Genomic DNA, 19,663 nt, shown 5'->3' with positions numbered 1-19,663 from the left:
GCATGGGCTTTATTTTGTCAGTACTGTATTCTACAAATCTATTTAGCATAATTAACAGTACATTTCAGAGGAGCCGTGGATCATGGGGAGTCTATCTGGGACTTTCTTCATGTAAATGGTCTTACCATGTGTGATTAGTGGTGTATGTTAGGACGGAGCAGCCGAACAAACGGTACAATCCTCAGTGTGTCCTGCTCAACTGAAGATTTAATCCAAAAAACAACCAACTGGACAACAACTTAGCGTCTGGAGAAAATACACCAATGTTTTGTAGATTTCTAGTGTGGCCAGTGGAATACGAGGCCACATAAATGCAGATAAGTTAAACATAGCTGATTTAATATCCACATTTTCGTACAATAACCGATGGGTCCGAGATTTCTTTCCTGACAAAGTGTACCATAAACTTGCATGCAAACACTCAACATCACTCGTCAAACCTTATTGGACTACAAACAGAAACCAGAATGCTTCCGATTCACAAACTGCTGTCCCTTGCATGTGGATTCTGCAATCATATGCTATTTATAAAGATTATCCCAGCAGTGACCAGTAATAACAAGGTGTGAACAGCGTGAGCTGCTCAGGGAAAGGCCCACTGATAAAATAAAGTTTAAGCTCATCTTCAAGTCCTAAAACTTTCCAGATGGAGGTTTGTCTTGATGTTACCTCTTACGACACCCACGCGTCATGTTTGAGGTATACGATGGGGTGTTAGAATTAAAGCCGTTCTCATTAATCATCTATCTTTAACGCAGAGGAAAAGACAAATATATCTTTTCACATCTGCGCTGAGACCGTCAGGCTGGACTCCACTAACAGGTTTCTGCTCCGGCACTTGATCTCTCTCCCTTAATAGCTCGAAACAGCAGCCTCACACATCTCGTGTGTGTGAATATCAACCACTCTGCCACCACTCTGCACCTCCTCTCTGAAGGCGATTTACGGGTCGGGTGTGAGCATGGGCGTTAACTGAGCTACACATGGTGCTCTGCAGGTCTTTCTTTGTAACCATTACCATATTATCAATACTGAGGTTTTGCAGCCTGTGGACACACAGTGTGAGACGTCCAGGCATGCAATTTACAAAACAGATTACCTTGATATTGAAAAGGACATAGTGTACATTATTTAATGTAATGCTGCATTTTAGTTTTAGGTCTATCTAAAGTATTGGTGTATTTATAGAAAGAAGCACTATTTCAGTATTTTTCATAATTTAAGGAATGTCTGACGTCCATTTGTCCTGAAGACAGACAGGAAAAAACATCTATTTGACAAATGATTGAACATTTAGCTCCTGCGCTGACATGGGCCAGCAGCCCTCCCTGTGGCAGAGGAATTAAGAAGCCTGGGAGATAACAGGGAGGCCGGTCACTCTCTGGTCGCTCTCTCAGACAACTTCCTGCGCTCTCTAATTAAATCAGGCAAAATTGGCTCGACCAGGTGAGAGCCTTCAGAGAATGCATTATTTCAAAATGCAAGACTTCAAACATTTGACTTTGATTCCCCTCCTCTAACAAAGTTGCAGCGCGCAAAGTGAAAATGCAGCGGTGGACCCGCAGAGAAAGGTTACGCGAGTCTATTTTGGTTTTGTATGGAAGCCGAGGAGGGCCATGGTTGCAATTATTTTTGTTATGGGATGTTTTTTTTAATTATTTTCCTTATTATATTCATTTCATTATCACAAGATAACAAAGCTTGTTTTACTTTTGATAGCAGGTTAATTTATCTTAACAACAGGCTAATAGATTCGCAATAGATGACCGTGACATACACACGGCTCTTATCTTGAGAAAACAAAGCTCTCTGTCTCAAGATGACAAAACAATTAACTTTTAAACCCGAGAACAGCCGGGCTTTTATAGTGTTCCTTACTGACAGAGAGATGTTAAAAATAACTCCACATGCCACGAACATGCCTACATAAGACAAGCGACTCCTCAATGTCCCGTTAATCGGGGGACATCATGTCATGTGTCCGTGAATAGTCCTTGTTATGCAAAAATGCTATAATTTAGCTCATGTCCGGGTTATAAAAGTCGAGTTTCCACGCCCGCCGCAGAATTCCCCAGAGATGCCTGTGACCATTATGCAAAGTTGATGTGTATTTTCCATCTTTAACCACATTATGAAACTTGCAAATGGGCCAGTGGTTATTTCCAAAATGGAACATTTGGACCCTTGGCCTAAAGCTGGTGGGTGGCAGAGAGAAGTTGTTTTTTCCTCTTTTCACCCCCTTTTGCTCGCAACAGATTTAGACGAACCATCTGGTGCCGGGGCCCAACCCTGGACGCCTTGCACATTTGGAACAGCCGTATCAGCAACATATGCTTCTGTCTCCGCGTCTGGCAACCATGGACCCATCACCGGGATGGGAGGTGACATCATTCCACTGCTCAGGTGTGCACTTGTAATGGCAGTGGTAGGGTTAGTCTGGTGAGCCTGTGGGGCAACTTCGATCGGAAGATATTTCTACACCGCGTGCTTTTATCCAGGTGTTATCCCCCAGTCGTCAGACAATGATAGGCCCAGGTAATTTCTCCTCATCCCTTATCACACTGTCGGCATCGCACTCTCCACCCTGACCTTCTCCACACCTTTTTTATGTGCATATCGTGCCACAGGCGATGACAGCAGGATATTTTCTGCCACTGTACTGCAGCAGCTTGCAGAGTGTCAGGTGTTTTGCTGAAAAGTGGCTGCTGTGTGGTTTTAATTGGCTCTAGCTCAGAGTTTAGTGTCACATTACTCATTGACAGCCACGGCTTTGGTTGTCATTGCCTATATTCAGAATTCCCAGTGCAGTGTGTTTTTCCTTTACTTGACCTTGTCTTTTTTCTGATAAAAATTAACCATATGTGACCATTTTTAACTTACAAAATAATCGTTATACATATTTGAAATATGCCTAATGATCAGCTGCTGCTCTATTTGAGGATGTGTTTAATTGCCGGTTTAAACCATCAATGTGAGCCGCAGACGATGCCAGGCCCTTCAAATGATGTCATTCTTTGTTAAAACTGGCTTTATTTTTCTCTTTTCAAAAAAATTTTTTTATTCCACCAGCAGCAGCAGCCTACACAAATGCAAGCTGAAATGCACCAAAAAGAACTCTTCAACCTAAAAAAAAGAAAGAAAGAAAAAAAGTGAGCAAACAAACAAAAGCAGCTTGATGACTAGGAGGAGAGTGGGCGGCCATGAAAGTGCTGAACACAAGCCCACGCCACCTTGGTCCTCCCAGCATTTTTCCTAGACAGGAAGATGGATGGGCCCAACTCTATTAATAACTACACTCCACTTACCATGACGCCAAAACTGCTAACACTGCAACTGCCCCCTGATGCTAGCTAGAACAACCACCTCCCACAATGTCGCCCACGTCTCTCCTGATAGGATTACTGTGCTCGGCAACAATACAGCGAAACGGGTGCTGGAAACCTCCAACCTGTCCACCTTCCTTCACCCTCGCCACAGGGCGACGAACCTAAAAGGCGTCCTGGAGGCTCGTGAAAGGTGCTCGCGGCGGTTTCGGTCAGCGTGGTGCGCCGGCGACCGCGTGGCGCGGTGAAAAAACACGGGTGCTGCTTCTTGGCTTTTAGTGTAGTTACAGTGCAGATCGGTATTCAGCATGGGAGGGGACGCTTTGTGTGAAATCGAGGGCAAGAAAAGGATGGGAAAAAGATGAGACAGTGAGTGTGAAACTGGAATAAGAGAAGAAGCGATAACGTAGAGAAATATAGAAATGTGAAGAAAAGGTGGTGAAAGGGAGAGGAGGAAGAGCTGATCTGAATGTGCAGAAGCATCAATGAAGGAACACTATTGTTCCTAATGAGATGTGACAGCCCGGTATAAACTGGAATATGAAGTGAACCATGATTACAGAGGATTAGATTAACAACCACTATGTAGTGCAGTGAGAAAGCTTTTCAGGCCTGTTCCTCCTCTCTCTGTGTATAAATACTCTATGTGCTGTGTTTCTGTTCATGCATGCATAAATATGTGTGTGTGTGTGTGTGTGAGAGAGAGAGAGAGAGAGAGAGTGATAAGAGGGTTTTTTTTTTCTTCTATTTTCTATGCGAGTGACTACTTTGCCGTCATGTGAAGTGAGGGCAGCGCACTATACGAGAGATGGCGGTAAGGTCAGCTCCACCTTCACAATGCTACAGGCTATGATATGCAAACATGGCTGACAGTAGGTGCTTCATCACACGGTGGCAGCTTGACACAGGAGCCTCTTCTCTTGATTAATCCTCCTTTGCTTGCTTCCTGCTATGAGACGCGCCGCAGCCTTACAGCGCTGGCAAACCGTAATAACGCGAGGCTCTGTTCAGTTACCGTCTAATCTGTAAAACGTGTGGGGGGGGGGGGGGACACAGCCAGCATGTTGTCTAAATGTATGATTTTTCTACCTGCAGTTTTCAATTTCAGGGACTTGTCGATGAAACTGATTAGTTCAATAACTTTAACATACACTTCGAGCCAGTATATTCAATTTGGTGTCAGCTTTTAACTGTTCATTTCTTCCTGGGAATGAGTAGACGGAGGAAAGTTTTGCTGACAGTGACACTACCGGAGAAGATAACTTCCAGGACTGGTCCAATGAGCCGTCGCCATGTTGATGAAACACCCCTGCTTCACTTTCAGGAGCGCACCTTCTCGGTTTTTTGTTTTTTTTGCCAAACATCACTACCGAGCATGCCTAAACATTCCCCACGCGCAGTTAATTTTTTTTTCCTTTTTCCATCACGCTCCCTCACTGCCTCAAAGCCAATGAGCCAGCTAATGCAGACTGGGAGTAGAGGGGTGTGCGTGTGTGTGGGGTGGTGGTGGTGGTGGTGTTGGGGCAATCCACTTTCCCAGGTAGAGTCAGCGGAGCAGTCAATAGATTCCTCTCCCACATGCATTTTTATTTTGATGGCTGTGGATCGCTGTCTTGCCTTCTCTCTACAACACTTCATCATTCAACACGCCCATAAAAAGGTTCATTTCCTCCGCCCCATTTCCCTTTAGGTGAGTTTAGCAATCGTTTCTCCGGCAGTTCCTATCTGCGCTCTGACAGCAAGTACAAATACGAGCCTGATGGTGCTTACAACCTGTCATGACCCGGCAGAATCAAGTCACAGGTAAAGCTCATGTCAAGGCTCTGACTTTAAGGGGCGCTGTGTAGTTTTGGAGAAAAAAAATTCCAACTCAGAATTTTGAGAGTAACAATATTAATTAACTCAGAAATATTCATCTTTTACATAAATATGTAAACAAGCTGTTATCAGAGGAAAATAAGGTCCCCAGAACACTGCTTGAAGCTCGAAGGTGGCAGGGTCCGCCACATATAAACAAAGTAAAACGGTATGACATTGTGTTTTCCTTTAAGGTCAGTTTGTTTATTCAGTCAAGAAAATGATGACAGTTTGTTTATTTAGTTTGTCTAGGCATAAAAAAAAGAATCAGTCAATGAAGATTTTTCTCTTCTGATTAAAATTTCTTTCCCTAACCTACACTGTAGGTGAAGCCTAAGTCTGACGCTCTTGACAATCTCCTTCGTGTCCACATCCAAAGAATCCACAGAGACCACTAGGTAAACTTGAAACGTTTACTTAAAAAAATGCAGGAAAAATACGTAAAATAACACGTAATGAGAGAAAAAAGGGAAAGAGAGTGAGAGCAAGAGGTCAAAAAACTATCTGGCTCCACCAGCTTCTCCTGACTGACCACAAATTCACATTACCTACAAATACACTTGCGAGAGATTGACACATTAAAGGTGTAGTCTGCACAAAACAAAAATACATCCGTCCACTATAAAGTACCGCAAATAAACTATAAAGGATCATTTCAGCTGTCCTAGGCTCCTACATACACAGTGCACCTTTAAGGAGCCACGGGGGACCACCGCACAACATGATGATGGTGCACGGGCGTGGTGCTCGTGAAAGTCATTAAGGGAGGCTAATGGCCGCTGTCTGTTTGAGAGGTGAATCGATACGGTAATGAGGAGACGGATGCACGGGCGTAATCACCGAAAGCCCAGCGGTGCTGAAATCCACAGAATAGAATAGCATCGGGTCCTGACTGACACCTTCACTGGGACGCTCTCTGCCTACATCTGACTGGTTCTAATGACGTGGCCTTAATGTCAGAGGAGCTTCCCTCTCGGTGCTGACTCTCACTGTTTTTGGCAGAAACACCTGACTTGATGCGAGACCTGTGAGCAGCAGGGGTTCTTGATGTTTCACCTCTGTTATTGCAGAGCAAATGGTGTCGGAACATCCTTCTGAAACTTCCCAATATATGGCCAGACACGAGGCCCGGTGATAGTGATTAATGTGGGAGATAAGTATAGCATTTACAGCATAGCGGAGATGTAACGTACACATTACTGGAGCTCTTGTCTGGTGGATTTAAATGGGATTTCATTAGAGCTAAAAGAAAGAATGATGACTTTTACAACTCCCACTGGCAGCATTTTTACAGGCAGACATTTCACACTAATGACTTGAATATGAAATAGTGACCCCATCGCACTAAGCACAGTTTGAGTAAATTGAGCTCTCTGGTAAAATAACCTTCACCGCAGTGACTGGTGAAGCTGTTATTAGTGCTCCTTGCAGCGGGGTTTCTACGGGACCAGAGGAAGAACCTCGGACCCAAGCTCATTTGAACATATTGGTGGTCTCGTTTTTTCTCTTCGTTTTTTTTTTTTTGATTACTCGACAACAACAGGCCTGTGACCCAGTTACTGACCGACTCTAAGCTTGAGCAGACTTACAGGTATTTCACAGGTTGAGCTACAAAAAGGAACACTCACTTGTATCTGTTACGCAGAGGGACGGAAATACATGCCATCACTCACCCTGATACAAAATAGAAAACATGAAGTTGTGTGCTGCCTGCGATACAAGCGCAGTGTGAGTGTCGCCTTCTGTTGACGGTGCGTCTGTTAAATCCATCTGTTTCTGGCCATGACTGAAGGGAACCAATGGAGTGAGACCTGATTTGGTGTCAAACGAAGCACTTGGATGAGGCGGCGTGTATGGATTTGGCGCGTGTGTACCTGTGCGTACGTGCATTGGATTCAGCGCTACAGCTTATGGTGTTTATGTGCATCCCGGTGAGAGCTCGTGCACAGAGCCAGGTTTGAGTCACGGTTACTGGACGGAATGGAAAGACTGGACGGTGAGCAGGTTTTAAGGACGGGGCAAGAAAATCTGTTAGGATTGTGACTAATCAAAAAGACGGCTGTGACGTGACATCATATCCATATGCCATCGCAGCATTCCGCACTGACGGTAAAGCGGAAAAACAAGACCTGTTGTCAGCAGGTCATAAGTTTAATGTGCGTCTGACTGATACGACTGTGAGAACAACACAAGGACACAGGCAGGAAATGCACGAGAGCACGACGGGAAGACAGGACCAAGAAATGCGGGAGACACAGGACAAAAAAAAACGAACCAACGAAGAAGAAGGGTAAAATACAACCGTAAATACACAGGGAGTGATTAACTAGCGATGAACTAATAAGTCACAAGTGTACACAGAAAAAGACTGGGAAATGTATTTTTACCAAAATAAAACAGGAACTAACTAAATCAAAAACCTGAGCCATGACTGTTTTTATTCCATTGGCTGTTTTGTCTTTTAATCTTTAACTTGAAATGTATTTATTGACTAAGCTTTGAGCCTGCATGGTGCAATGTAGGCAGAGTTAAACCTTCCTCGTCATGCATCCAAACAGAATTCTCCTGAGCACCAAGTGCTGATGCCTGATTAATTACACGTCGTTAAAAACACACTTACAAATTGGTCAAGAACAGCCTGTGATGATTTGTAGGTTCAAAACGACTTTAAAATGTTGACGGCATCAACTGGAAGTATGTTGGAATACAAACGTTAAACAGCCCGCTTTTGATCGCCAAATAAAATAATCGAATGTGACGGCATGTATAGTTAGACAGCACCAAAGACTTACAAGAAATTAAGGGTGCGATATTATCGGCTTCTGGCACACGCGTTGCAAAATGTCGCTTACAATAAAGGCTCCGGTTGTCAGCAGGCAGTGGGAGGAGGGCGGTATTTAGTCTGAAATGATGAATTGATCTCAGTTAACTTATGGACGCTGTACAACCCAGAGGTTGTCACTTAATGATAAATGGACGTAATACTGAGCAACGGGGACAGCAAGTCAAGGACTTGGGGAAGGAGACTTAACACATGATGGATGATGATCATGCATACTATGTGGCATTAATGCAAGTGTGATGGGGAAAGTGTGTGTGTGTGTGCATGAAATGTTTGCAGATAACAGCTTTAGGTTCTTGTGCCACCATTGAGTTTCTATGATGGTCTTCTGAACAGAGCACAGATTGTTCATGCCAAGAACATGATGACATCCCGTTTGCAAATGTGTACTGACATGTTTATGCATACACAGTACCATGCAGAAATAAACCTATTATGATATATTGAACAAAAAAACGATATAGAAAATCGACTGTTACTCAATCTTTGCAATAAGGAGGATTTTGTTTCATTTAGAGCAGTTAAAAAATGCATTTACGTAAAAATGGGTTCAAGAGACAGACTATAATAGGAACCTTCAAAATAAAAGCACATGGAGCTAATATGTCCTGACTTTAAGTCCCTTACATGTGTCCAGCCAAACTCCATAAATACAGGACGATACATTTACCATAATGCAACTCATGGTGCTTCTGATAGACCTGCCCTACAATCCACATAACAAAGGCTTTCTAAAAATATACAACAAATGTTTAGTATATTTTACTATATTGTATGGTATAATATGGTTAGGTATATTGATGACATCACTGGGGTTATTCTTATGACTTCTAGAGCCAAAGAAGACAGAATTCAACTGTATTCACAGGTTGTATTATTGTTGACATGATACTGGAAATTCTAACCTTTGATACAAGACCTTGACAAAACACTGAAGGAATTAAATTTAGGATCTTATTAAAGATAAACATAAGAAGACCTGGGTACTGTGTGTTAGTACATCTGTATTTCCAGAGGAGATGGCTCTATGTGGGCCCCACAGTTTTGAATGTGTCAACTCACTGTCAGAGAGGAGAGAGAACAAATACTGGAGTATTGATGCTGTGAAAAAATTAAAATTTTCACACATTTTGTGACAATACTAGGCTGAAGTGCACCTATAGACTGGCATAGATACCAAAGATTTACACTCTCTATACGGGGCACAATCTTCATCTAAAAGTTAATTTTACTATAGCTGTAATGCTTAAAAAGTTCTTATTTTAATGCATTATAATGCAGCCTTGACTGTGTCACAAAATGTATGTGACACATATACAATAAATGGTGCCATGTGTGAGGCAACGTCAGAGGGCTGGTATGACCGGCCACACTCTTGCTCTTCCGGCTACATAATCATCATCACCATCATCATCATCATCATCTGTCTTTAGTATGTTTTCACTGCAGTCATGAGTTCTGTTCAACTTTCCAAACACAGCCTCTTCTTGTGTCTACTTCTCTTTCACCATCAACAGAGGTAAAGGTACAGACCACCTTCCCATCCTTGTCCAGCAGAGCTCCATTTTTGGTTTCACTAAAGCTCTGTGATTCACCATCCACGCATGATGCATGTCCACCTTTGACCCTTTCCATACTGTCCTTGAATTTACAACCTGTGCGTACCTGTGTGTCCCGCTAATTTATTTATGCCATAGTTTCATAAACAAAAATCACACCATGCCATACTGCTGAAAGTGGGAAGATCAGTGAAGTTTACTTTGCATCAACAAGGTCTTCAGTACACTCATAATCAGGGGAATTTGAAAGATGGATGCCTTCATAATAAAGCCGTATGTTTGGATGGGACCGCTGAGAGGCCACTGCTGTCACTGGCTCATGAGTCTGATGTTGTGGCCAGTGTGATCACCTCAGGGTGGACATGACGAGCTCTGAGTACTAATATGTGACACAGAGCTGTTTTATTCTGAATCATTTTTTACATCTTGTTTGTAAGTACTTACTCTTTAACAACATTCTTTGACATGCACGAACATTTTTTCCACAACATACATGTGCAAAAGATCATATCAATCTCATATTTAATTTATAATCAGATGATGCTGCAGTTATTACACATTGTAAATGAATTTGCATTTGACCCTGTCTAACATCTGTGATGATTCAGGCCCGAAAGCAGATGTAAGAATAATGTCACAACATGCAACACTTAAATTTGTTCATTCATAGCAGCTGAGTGAATTTTTAGAACTACATAAACAACATTAAAGTTGCAATATGTAAGAATAGGCCACTTGTCGAATTCATACTCAAAATAAATAGGTATCACCAAAATTACCGCTAACTGCCGCTAATTGCAGCTGCAGTTACGTAGCTAGTTAGCTCACTTAGCTGTGCAGTTAGCAGTTCAGACTGGGAGCTTGGAGCACCAGAAGAGTGTTTGACTGGGACAGGCTGAGGCTAGCTGGTTAGCATGCTAACCCTCAGTAGATAACTTTGCAACACGATACATAAACTTCATTAGGTCAAAACTTCTATCAACAATTTATTTAATTTTAAATGTTTTCAACTTAAATTCTTACATATTGCCATTTTAACTGTAAGAAAAAAAAGCATTAAGAGTCAGAAAATGGCCCGAACAAGTTTGACTATGATTCAAAATACCTTAATTAATCCTGGAGCAAACCAAACACGCACACAAGAAATCACACTTTGTCCGTCTGTTTCTGTACAGTTGGTTGTACAAGGACAACCAATATGGCCAGGTTAACTGAGAAATGCAAATTCTGCTAATCGTGTCACTCCACAACATTTGTTTGAATCACATCAGTTTTGTAAAGAGGGGTATTGGCCCCGGACCCACTTTAAGCTTGTGCACTGACAAGAAGATGTTTAAAAGTCAGGATGTTCATTTGTTGGTATCAAATTCCAATTTAATACATCTTTAGTAGCTTGGACACACTATTATGTGAAATCTCTAAAAACATAATGTAATAAAAGTGAACATCAAAAGAAGTGGGGTATCTGAAGCCAGCAGGATAACTGAAGAAGAGCTGTGCAGGTTAAAATCTGGTCAGTTTTCCTAACAAACATATTCACATGATAAACTCACTTGCAGGCTGGAAGCGATACATTCAATGGGGCTTTAAAGTTGAGTTGTTTTTGAGGTCCTAAAGCAAACCAGCACTCAGAAGATACAGGAATCTGTTGGCTCAACACCACCAGTGAGTGTGTTTGTGCCACTTCACAATAATTTCAGAAAAGTCAACAACGGCACTTAAAAATTTCACCGGTGTGTCGATCACACCTCCCCGCAGAAAATCACTGTCACTCCTGAAACCAGTACATAATCACCTGTGTGTCACTCACACAACAAAAAACAAACTTAACTAATGTCTCCGTCACAGGAAACAAGGCTTGCTACACAACAAAAGTTTCACTCACCCGTCCCTGTTTTCATCCTCGTCTGCGTTGGAGAGGAGCTGCGAGCCGGCCAGCGAGAGGTCGAGAGCTGCGAGGGGCAGATCTCTGTAGCCAAAACTCACCAGCTGGACCGGAGGAGCCAAGCACTGGTTCTCGTCCTCCACTGGCTGGGAGATGATCTCCAAGTCTGACAGACCTGCCTGCTCCACTTCCCTAGTTACATGCCACCACCAGCAACACACAGACAGAAGACACACACGCACACATGCACGAGAAGGAGAGAGAATACACAAAAAACATACATTACTTTGAAATGAAAACTACATTTGTCAGATAAGTGTAAAGAATTATTACACACCATTAAATTGATTTAAATTTAAATTGCCTACAGGCAGAAAGATGCTACATAAGCCTCTTATGAACTAAGTCTCTGGTTAAATGTGTTGAAAAAAGCAATCCCATTTTACCATTTTTAGGCAAAAATTTCAATAGTTTAAATATCACCACCACACCATAATGACATGCATCAATTATCACAGAAGTAGCAGATGCAGCCTAGATAACGGAGCAGAGGAAGAAAGGGACAGACGGGGTTTTTCTTGAAGAAGCAGAAATGTACGAGCACAAAAGCAGAGGAGATAAAAAAGACTAATTATTCAGCCCAGCAACTTCACTAAGAACACATTCTTATTTACAGTGACGGCCTCGGGGAGCAAACGCAGGGTCAGAGAGGGTTACACACAAACACCCACTCGAGCAGCAGGGAGCTACTGAGCACTCACACGATCGTCCACTGCTGAGGAGCAGAGGAGCTGCAGGTACGCTGCCTTGCTCAAAGACAGCGATTACTGTAGGTCGAGTGCATACTGCTGCAACTGAGCCACTGTCATCCAGTACTACACAAGCTCGATTCAACTCCAAGTGCTTCCAATGTTTCACTGTAGACTGCTGTCAATGCCAGATTCTGAAAATATCTGGTATAATTTTGCTCAAAATAATTAAAGGAGCACTGAGTAAGAATTTTTTTTTAATTGTTTATTTTAATTATCAACAGTATATGAAGATATAACAGTGCTGACGTTCAATCAAAGACGTCTATGTATTGTGCTGCAGAGGTATGTACCTAAGTTAGCATGCTAACCAGCTAACCCTTTAGCCTCTTTGTACTTCTAGTCGAATCCTAAACAACACGCCCCCAGCGCTCCAAGCTCCTTGTCCAGGCAGAGTTAGCTAACAGGAGCGCTAGCTTCACAGTAAGCAGTTACTCTGGTGATATTTTTCGCTCTTTTTATTTGTTTGTAGTATGAATTTTACAGGATTCTTTCATGTTGCACCTTTAAATAAATGCCACGCTTATGTAATTTAATGTTTTTAATGTTTATGATCTCATTTCCATCAAATTACTAACCATGCGAATAGCCTCTATCGCTACCTGTTTATGCTGATTAGTACCTCAGCTATCAAGCTGCCACTCTGCTAGCAACAGCTAGTCCACAGCTATAGCTAATTTTAGCTAGCTATAAAGTACGGTTATTTCATTATAAAAGCAGGCACTCTGAGGTAAAAGATATAGACAACACCTGCATGTATAAAAGCTAAAGTAAGCTAAAATCTTTGCTGTGTTCATAAACATTGGCTAGTTTGAATACCTGACAACAGTAACTGATAGAAATTATAGAATTTGTCTTTTTTTTTTTTTTACTTTCTTTACTTAAAGAGTTAGAGTAAAGATTTAAAAAAACAAAAAACTAAAGACCAGACAGGTCATATGTGTCCCAGCTGTGCCTCTGAGGGTAAACCGAATAAGTTATTGCCATTCATGACTGTAGGATGTGTTTAAATCTTACAATGAACGCATTTACAGTCGAGCTCAATAAAAACGTTTAAATTAAGTCACAGATGACAGGTTGGATATTCATCTGATGGCCATGCCCGCCGTCCTCTGTGTTCATATAACTAAACCTCCACCCTTTCTCTTTAAACCTTAATATCCAAATACACTGAAGCTGCTCAGTTGTGGACCAACGGCATGTAACCCAGCGTGCCCACAAGCCCCAGTTGTGTAAAAGCTGGGCCATCTCAGTAGAGCGTGGAGGTGGAAACAAATGCTGAGTGCAGCTGTAGACTGACTGTGTGTGCCCTGTGGTGTGTATTTTTAGACCAGAGCAGATGCTGGTGTATCATGTCTGCTGTGACGTCATCGCCTCTCTCTTTGTCAGCTGAGTGGATCCCCACTCTCCTTCAAACGTCAAAGGAAGTCAGGGAAAAAGGTAAACGGGGAGGGAGGAATAAAAGGGGGGGGTGGATTTCAGGGGTTATACAACAAGCAGAGGAGTGGCGATAAAGAAAATGAAGAGCTATGAACAATACAGGAGGAGAAGATGGATATATTTTTTTTAAAAAACGCATCGGAGAGACTGGGATAAACGCTGAAAGGGGGCAGCGAGGTAAAAGAGAGGAGAGGGGGGAAAGAGGGGCGCAAAGGTTTAGGAGGAGGGCTCAAAAGGAGGAGAGGAGGAGAAATGGTAGCGGAGGATGGAAGGTTGACCATAAATGAAAAAAATAGGAAACGTAGAGGTGATAAGATGAGACAAGAAGACACTGTCGGCAGTAAAAAAAATCATAAACTCTTGTGTGCTTTCACTATTTGTCTCTATTTTACCTCGTGGCTTGGTCGCTCATAAAACACAGGGAGTGTAGTAATGGATGTGTGAAGACGGGACACAAAGAGTATTCCCAGCAGCCATTTGCTTTACTGATTTTCCACTTTCTTTTTCTGAATTCATCACCTTCTCTCCTTCAGTCCTCCTCAAAGTGCCACGACAGACGACACCGAGCGACCCAAAACCTTCAGAGCGGAGACACGCGATCTAGCAGACAGGCATACTTTTTTAAGAGGGGGAGATCTAGGTAAACAGGCGGGACGGAACGGACGGATGTGCAGGGAGATAACTCCCCAACACACACATGAATAAGCACACGTGCACACCGTGACCCCAAACCACATCCCAGCCACAGTTTATTAAAATGTACAGTGATAAAGTCAACGCTGAAGGACCTTTGATGTAATCTGGAGCGACCCGAGCTGTTGGAGGGCATCCTGTTCTCTGCGAGTGACTGTAGGCTGTGTTGGTGTGTGTGTGTGTGTGTGTTTGGCAGGGAATCGCGGGTTACAGGCTTTAGGGAAATAATGATGATGGCCGATCTGATCTAAACCCCGACTCTGTGTGACCCAAACACCAGGAGGCTCGCAAGTAAATGGCCATAAACAAATTTCCCATGGAAGGACGTATCAAATATTCACAACGTAAAGGATAACGCATGACCGTCCATGCCTGTCGTCCAAGGCACCAAACAGCACCTAACTGACCCATAAATACATTCATGACAATAAAATGAGGCCTTAAAGGGGCATGCCACCCTTTTGAGGGACAGCACTGTCAAAGTGCAGTCAGACGGGATTTGGCTAAATTTACTCAGCAAATGTTGCAATCTTGTTGAACTTTGTTGAACCGCCTAAAATTGGCAAGAACAATGTCAGCAGTTAATGAAGACTGAGTCGAAGAGGCTCGGCCAATTAACAACCTTGCTCCCTTATTCTGTATGGTGAATGGGGATAGGAGTTCGGTCTGACTGTACCTTCAACCAACTTTTGTATTAAAGCTGCAACTGGGAGAAACTGAAACACAGCTACATTTACATTATTTAGCAGACACTTTTGTCCAGAGCGACTTAGAGTAATTCATACATACATTCATACACTGACGGCGGTGGCTGCCATGCAAGGTGCCAACCAGCACATCAGGAGCAGTTCGGGGGTTCGGGATCTTGCCCAAGGACACGTCGACATGACCAGGGGAAACAAAACAGCAGCCTTCCGATAACAAGACGCCGGCTCTACCCCCAAGCCACAGCCGCCCATGATGAATTTGTGACTCGTGTGTAGCCCTGAAAAAAGTTGTAGCCTGTTGTCGCTCCGAAGGTCTTGATAAATTGCCTCAAGTGATGTCACTTGCCTTACCTGCCCTCTGTATCCTTCTCCTCCTCATCTCTGCTTGAGGCTGGTTAGATGCTACATAAGCTCGTACTAGCATTACACTCCCACGTCTCCGAGCATAGCATTTTTTTTCCCTTTAATAACTGTTATATGAGTGTAACGGTAAATAGTTGGAGAGCTTTTTTATTACTGGCTTTAAAACAGTTTTATTAATATGAATCGAATCACGTTTTTTCCTAATCTATAACGTGGAAGTTAAACTGTGCAAAGTATCTGACGCTCCAAAACAAATCAATCTTTAAGAAGAGTTGCATCAGGTGTGTCTAATTCATATGAACTCAATTAAGGAGGCACTAGTCGCACAAAACAAATCCAACTGGCTATTGGTGCAAAACATTCACCAGCACCACAGGTATTAAAAAACATCCTACCACCATATATTGTGACAGCAACACCAACCAACACTACAGCAGAGCTCGACAAGTGAAAAAAAAAAAAAAGTCTGTGAGCAACAAACAGAGAAATGACTACAAGAAAAAAAGACACCAGCTGGAGTGATCGTACTGCACCAAACGTATGAACACAGCAACCAAAACGAGTGAGTCACAGTCATTGTAAGCAGGTGTATTCTCAAAAAACTCTTTCAGGTGAGTAACCGCGTGCCCGCTGGCTGCAGAGAACTTTAGCTGTGCACACTTTCCGTCCCGTGGAAATACTGCAAAACTCCTGCACTGAACAGCCAGACGGACCTGTTTATTTTGAATGGCAATGTTTTTTTTTTCAAGGACTTCGGAAAAATAGCTGAAGCAGATTGAGAAAGACTTTGGACGACACAAAGGCAAATTACGACACATAATAACTGCCAGACTGTTGATTCTCTAACCCGATATGCTGATAAGGATGTTAAGATTGAAAAGCTTCGTTTTCAAAAGTCGAGGTGGCAGCTGTTTCCCCGGAGCCGTCTATCATAACTCTGCATGTATAGCAACCGGCATTCATTAATGAAAACCTTTTGCTTTCAGGGAGGAAGTGTTATTGCAGCCTAGTCTCAAGAGAAGCTGCCCTCATCCCAATTTGATGGGATTATTTCCCCTCTGCAAAAAGGGTCATACTTTTCGATCAAGATACATACTCCATATAGTCAGAAACATAGTCACTAGGGGCTGTTGACTCATGTACAATGCAATATGTGTTATATGAGTGAAGAAAATGGATATTAAAGTATATCACTTTTTTCTCTGTGGGCGGCAGCCTGTTTCTCGTCTGTTTTGAAAATGTTGTGACTTCAGTGATGTATACCTTCAAAATCCAATAAATAAGATAATGAACAGAAACACAGCAGGGGCAGAAAGAAAAAGTATAAATCAAGCTGAGAAAGCCATGTTTAAAAAAAATTATATTATTTCATATTAAAGCAACATTATGTAGGAAAAAGGCGTTTTTTTTGTGTGTCCGTGCAATTTGGGGCCCACCACAGTTTCTGAGTGCAACGCCACTGTCGTAAATACAAGTCCCAGGTCTGCAACAGTTGTCAGACGTAATGTAGGTGCTGACTACGAACAAAACTCATCACGTCATCACAATGTCATGTGTTTAAAACTTGCGTGTTGAAGTAAACATGTGATCCAACCCTCTCACTGAAGTTACACAGTGCAGAAACAAGCGATGGGGGGGCAGAATGGCTGAGACAGAGACACCATTCGCCCTATCGCAAGAAACCGTACCATCAAAACGGTGTTGCTGTTATTTTAAGAGAAAAAAAAGTTACATAATGTTGCTTTAAGGTTATTGATGAACGTGTAGGATTTGAGTCTTCAAGGGCTTTAAATGGCAACACAGAGCATAATGCGTGTCAGGAGTGGACCTGCGCGTTGTTGCAGTGTGTTGGACGTCTTATGTGCGTGCGTGTGCGTATCTGCTATGACAAATACCTCAACACTTATTTTATTTGGCAAAGGATTAATTCCCACTCTGAGACTGTGGATGTACAGTATTGTGCCACAGTGGGTTGGCCTGATAGATGTTGTTTTCTCCACACTTCTCCTACACACAACACCTCATCCATACCACCTCTCATCTACAGCACAGCAGCAGCAGCAGCAGCAGCAGCGTTGGCTCTCTTCCCAAACAATCAGGACCGTGCACATAACTGCTCATGACAGACACAAGCTGTCCAGACCCCACCGGCTCACAGCTGACAGTAATGTACCTGGTGTGCTGCCTGGCTGCCAGTCGAGTTTGTGCAATGTTCAGCAAAGCCGTCATGTAAGGCATTCACAGGGTTGGTAGTCGTGCATTTTGAGATACTTGTGATATTACAGTGGATGTCTATTTTCCTTTTACATGATATATATCCATTTTTATTCGCACCAAAAGAGACATAAAGTATGAATATAATGAAAGTTATAATATGCATTGAACGACTCCTTTCATTAAAAGGTCGCTGCTCAGCTGACATGTGTTGCAGTGATATTGTTAGAATGCATCGATATAATGCATGGGAATAACTTTAACACCCTAAAGTCGAAACAATGTCAATGAAAAGAACCAAAAGGACAAACCCGGGTCTGTTTCTCTCCAAGTACAAATATATAAATACATTTTTGCTGTTTTAAACAAGAATACTGACCTTTCCGTGTACCCCAGTGTTCTTATCTAACAGAAAGTGGCAATTGCAAAATTCTCAACAACATTATTTCATGGAAAGACTAAAAAGACTGCAAGTGCAGGAAAAGCACCCACAGGAAAGAAGTGATATTCAGGGGAGCAGGATTCCCCGGGGGGTGGCAGATAAAATTACATGGCGGACTGTTAGAGTTGTGGGCCGGGTAGGAAAGGTCATTATGTGACAAAAGTTGCTCAAGGGATTTTCACTGACCAAAACAGAAGGTCATGTAAGTGACTGGGAGCCAGTGGCGCTGAAGAATGTTCTTCCTCAGACAACTAGAAGTGTCTCGCTCGTGACCCTCGCAACCCTGTTTGAAATAAGACGGATTTACAAGCGGGCTCGGAGGAGAGGAAAGGAAGGGTTTGGCTTTGTTTGCGAAGATGGTCAACACGGTAAACGCCGAACCTCGAAACATCAGCACGTTAGCGTTGTCATTGTGAGTATAATGACATGCTGGTGTTAGCATTTAGCTGAAAGCGTGGCTGTAGATTCCTCTTTAACGTGTCTTTAATGTAAAAAAAAAAAAATGTTTTAAACTCTACAGCTGGCTGGTATATATATGCATTAAATGCCACAAAACACATTATTAAAGGGAAACTTTATGATCTTTCTGATTTCTTTTGGATCCATCTGACTTCCAAGTGCTTTAAAGTGAACCGAGTGTGTTAATATACCCTTTTTTAAACTTTTATTGCACACTGTTCATAAATTAGAAATTCCACTTACAGTCTGAATTATGAAAATAAGATCTAGTATCCTCAGAATAAGATCCATTACATCAGCAGTGTTTGGGGTACATCGGGTGATGGATATGGTGTGTGTTCATCAAGTAGTGCAAAGTTCAGCACAGTTGAAAATGTTGCCATGAAATAAAATCCAAACCCCTACATATAGAGGAAAATATATATGCATCTATCAAGAAAAACGATAACACACAAACCATGAGCCATTATTTAAATCAAACACGCTGCATGTCACCTGCCCAATGGCAGCTTTTTAAAATACACTTTCTGGGGGAAGTAAAGAAAATGTATTTCCATCCAGGCACACAAAATCCACTCTGTCCAAGTCTTCGGCGGACTATAAGATCAACACGCACGTTAGATTAGGCGGTCTGAGCGCAACGCCTGAGGATCTAAAACACGGCGAAATATTTGGCCAGAATGTGGAGACACGAAGCAGATGTTCCCTGCTCCCACCAGCTGCTGTGGAGAACTTTGGAGAAGCTGGACATCATTGTGTATTAGTGTTACAGACGAGTGTGTACACTGTCAGCGAACAGCCAACACGGCAAACTATTCCAAAAACTTCTAACTTCAGACTCGCTTCAGTGGCGGTTTGATGTAATAATTGTGTCTCAGATGCAGCGGCTGACAGAAGCTGTATGGACGTTTTTGGTATAAACTAAAGAAATGTCCTTTGTTGCTTCGAGGAAAGTTAAGACAGTGAGTAATGTTTATCTGCGCTGCTGACTCGCACACACCGTAATATGGATTTCACATAAAAGATGAAGATGAGGCAAAAGAAACCGTCAGCTGTTACCTGCGGGACTT

At 42.5% G+C, this 19,663-nt stretch overlaps 1 protein-coding gene across 2 annotated transcripts in view; it reads right to left on the bottom strand.

Moving 5' to 3' along the window:
* LOC115580482 (transmembrane protein 266-like) overlaps positions 1-19,663 on the bottom strand; it is a 61,682-nt gene that overhangs the window by 35,750 nt on the left and 6,269 nt on the right. Inside the window, exon 3 of one of the 2 annotated variants that reach the window (XM_030414847.1) lies at positions 11,467-11,676. In XM_030414847.1, the coding sequence (XP_030270707.1) occupies positions 11,467-11,676 (210 nt within the window). The remainder of the gene's footprint in view (positions 1-11,466; positions 11,677-19,663) is intronic. The other variant, XM_030414848.1, reaches the window with a different exon arrangement.

The sequence above is a fragment of the Sparus aurata genome, chromosome 4, assembly GCF_900880675.1.
Source record: "Sparus aurata chromosome 4, fSpaAur1.1, whole genome shotgun sequence".
NCBI lineage: Eukaryota > Metazoa > Chordata > Actinopteri > Spariformes > Sparidae > Sparus > Sparus aurata.
This window is presented reverse-complemented; position numbering and strand designations above follow the sequence as displayed.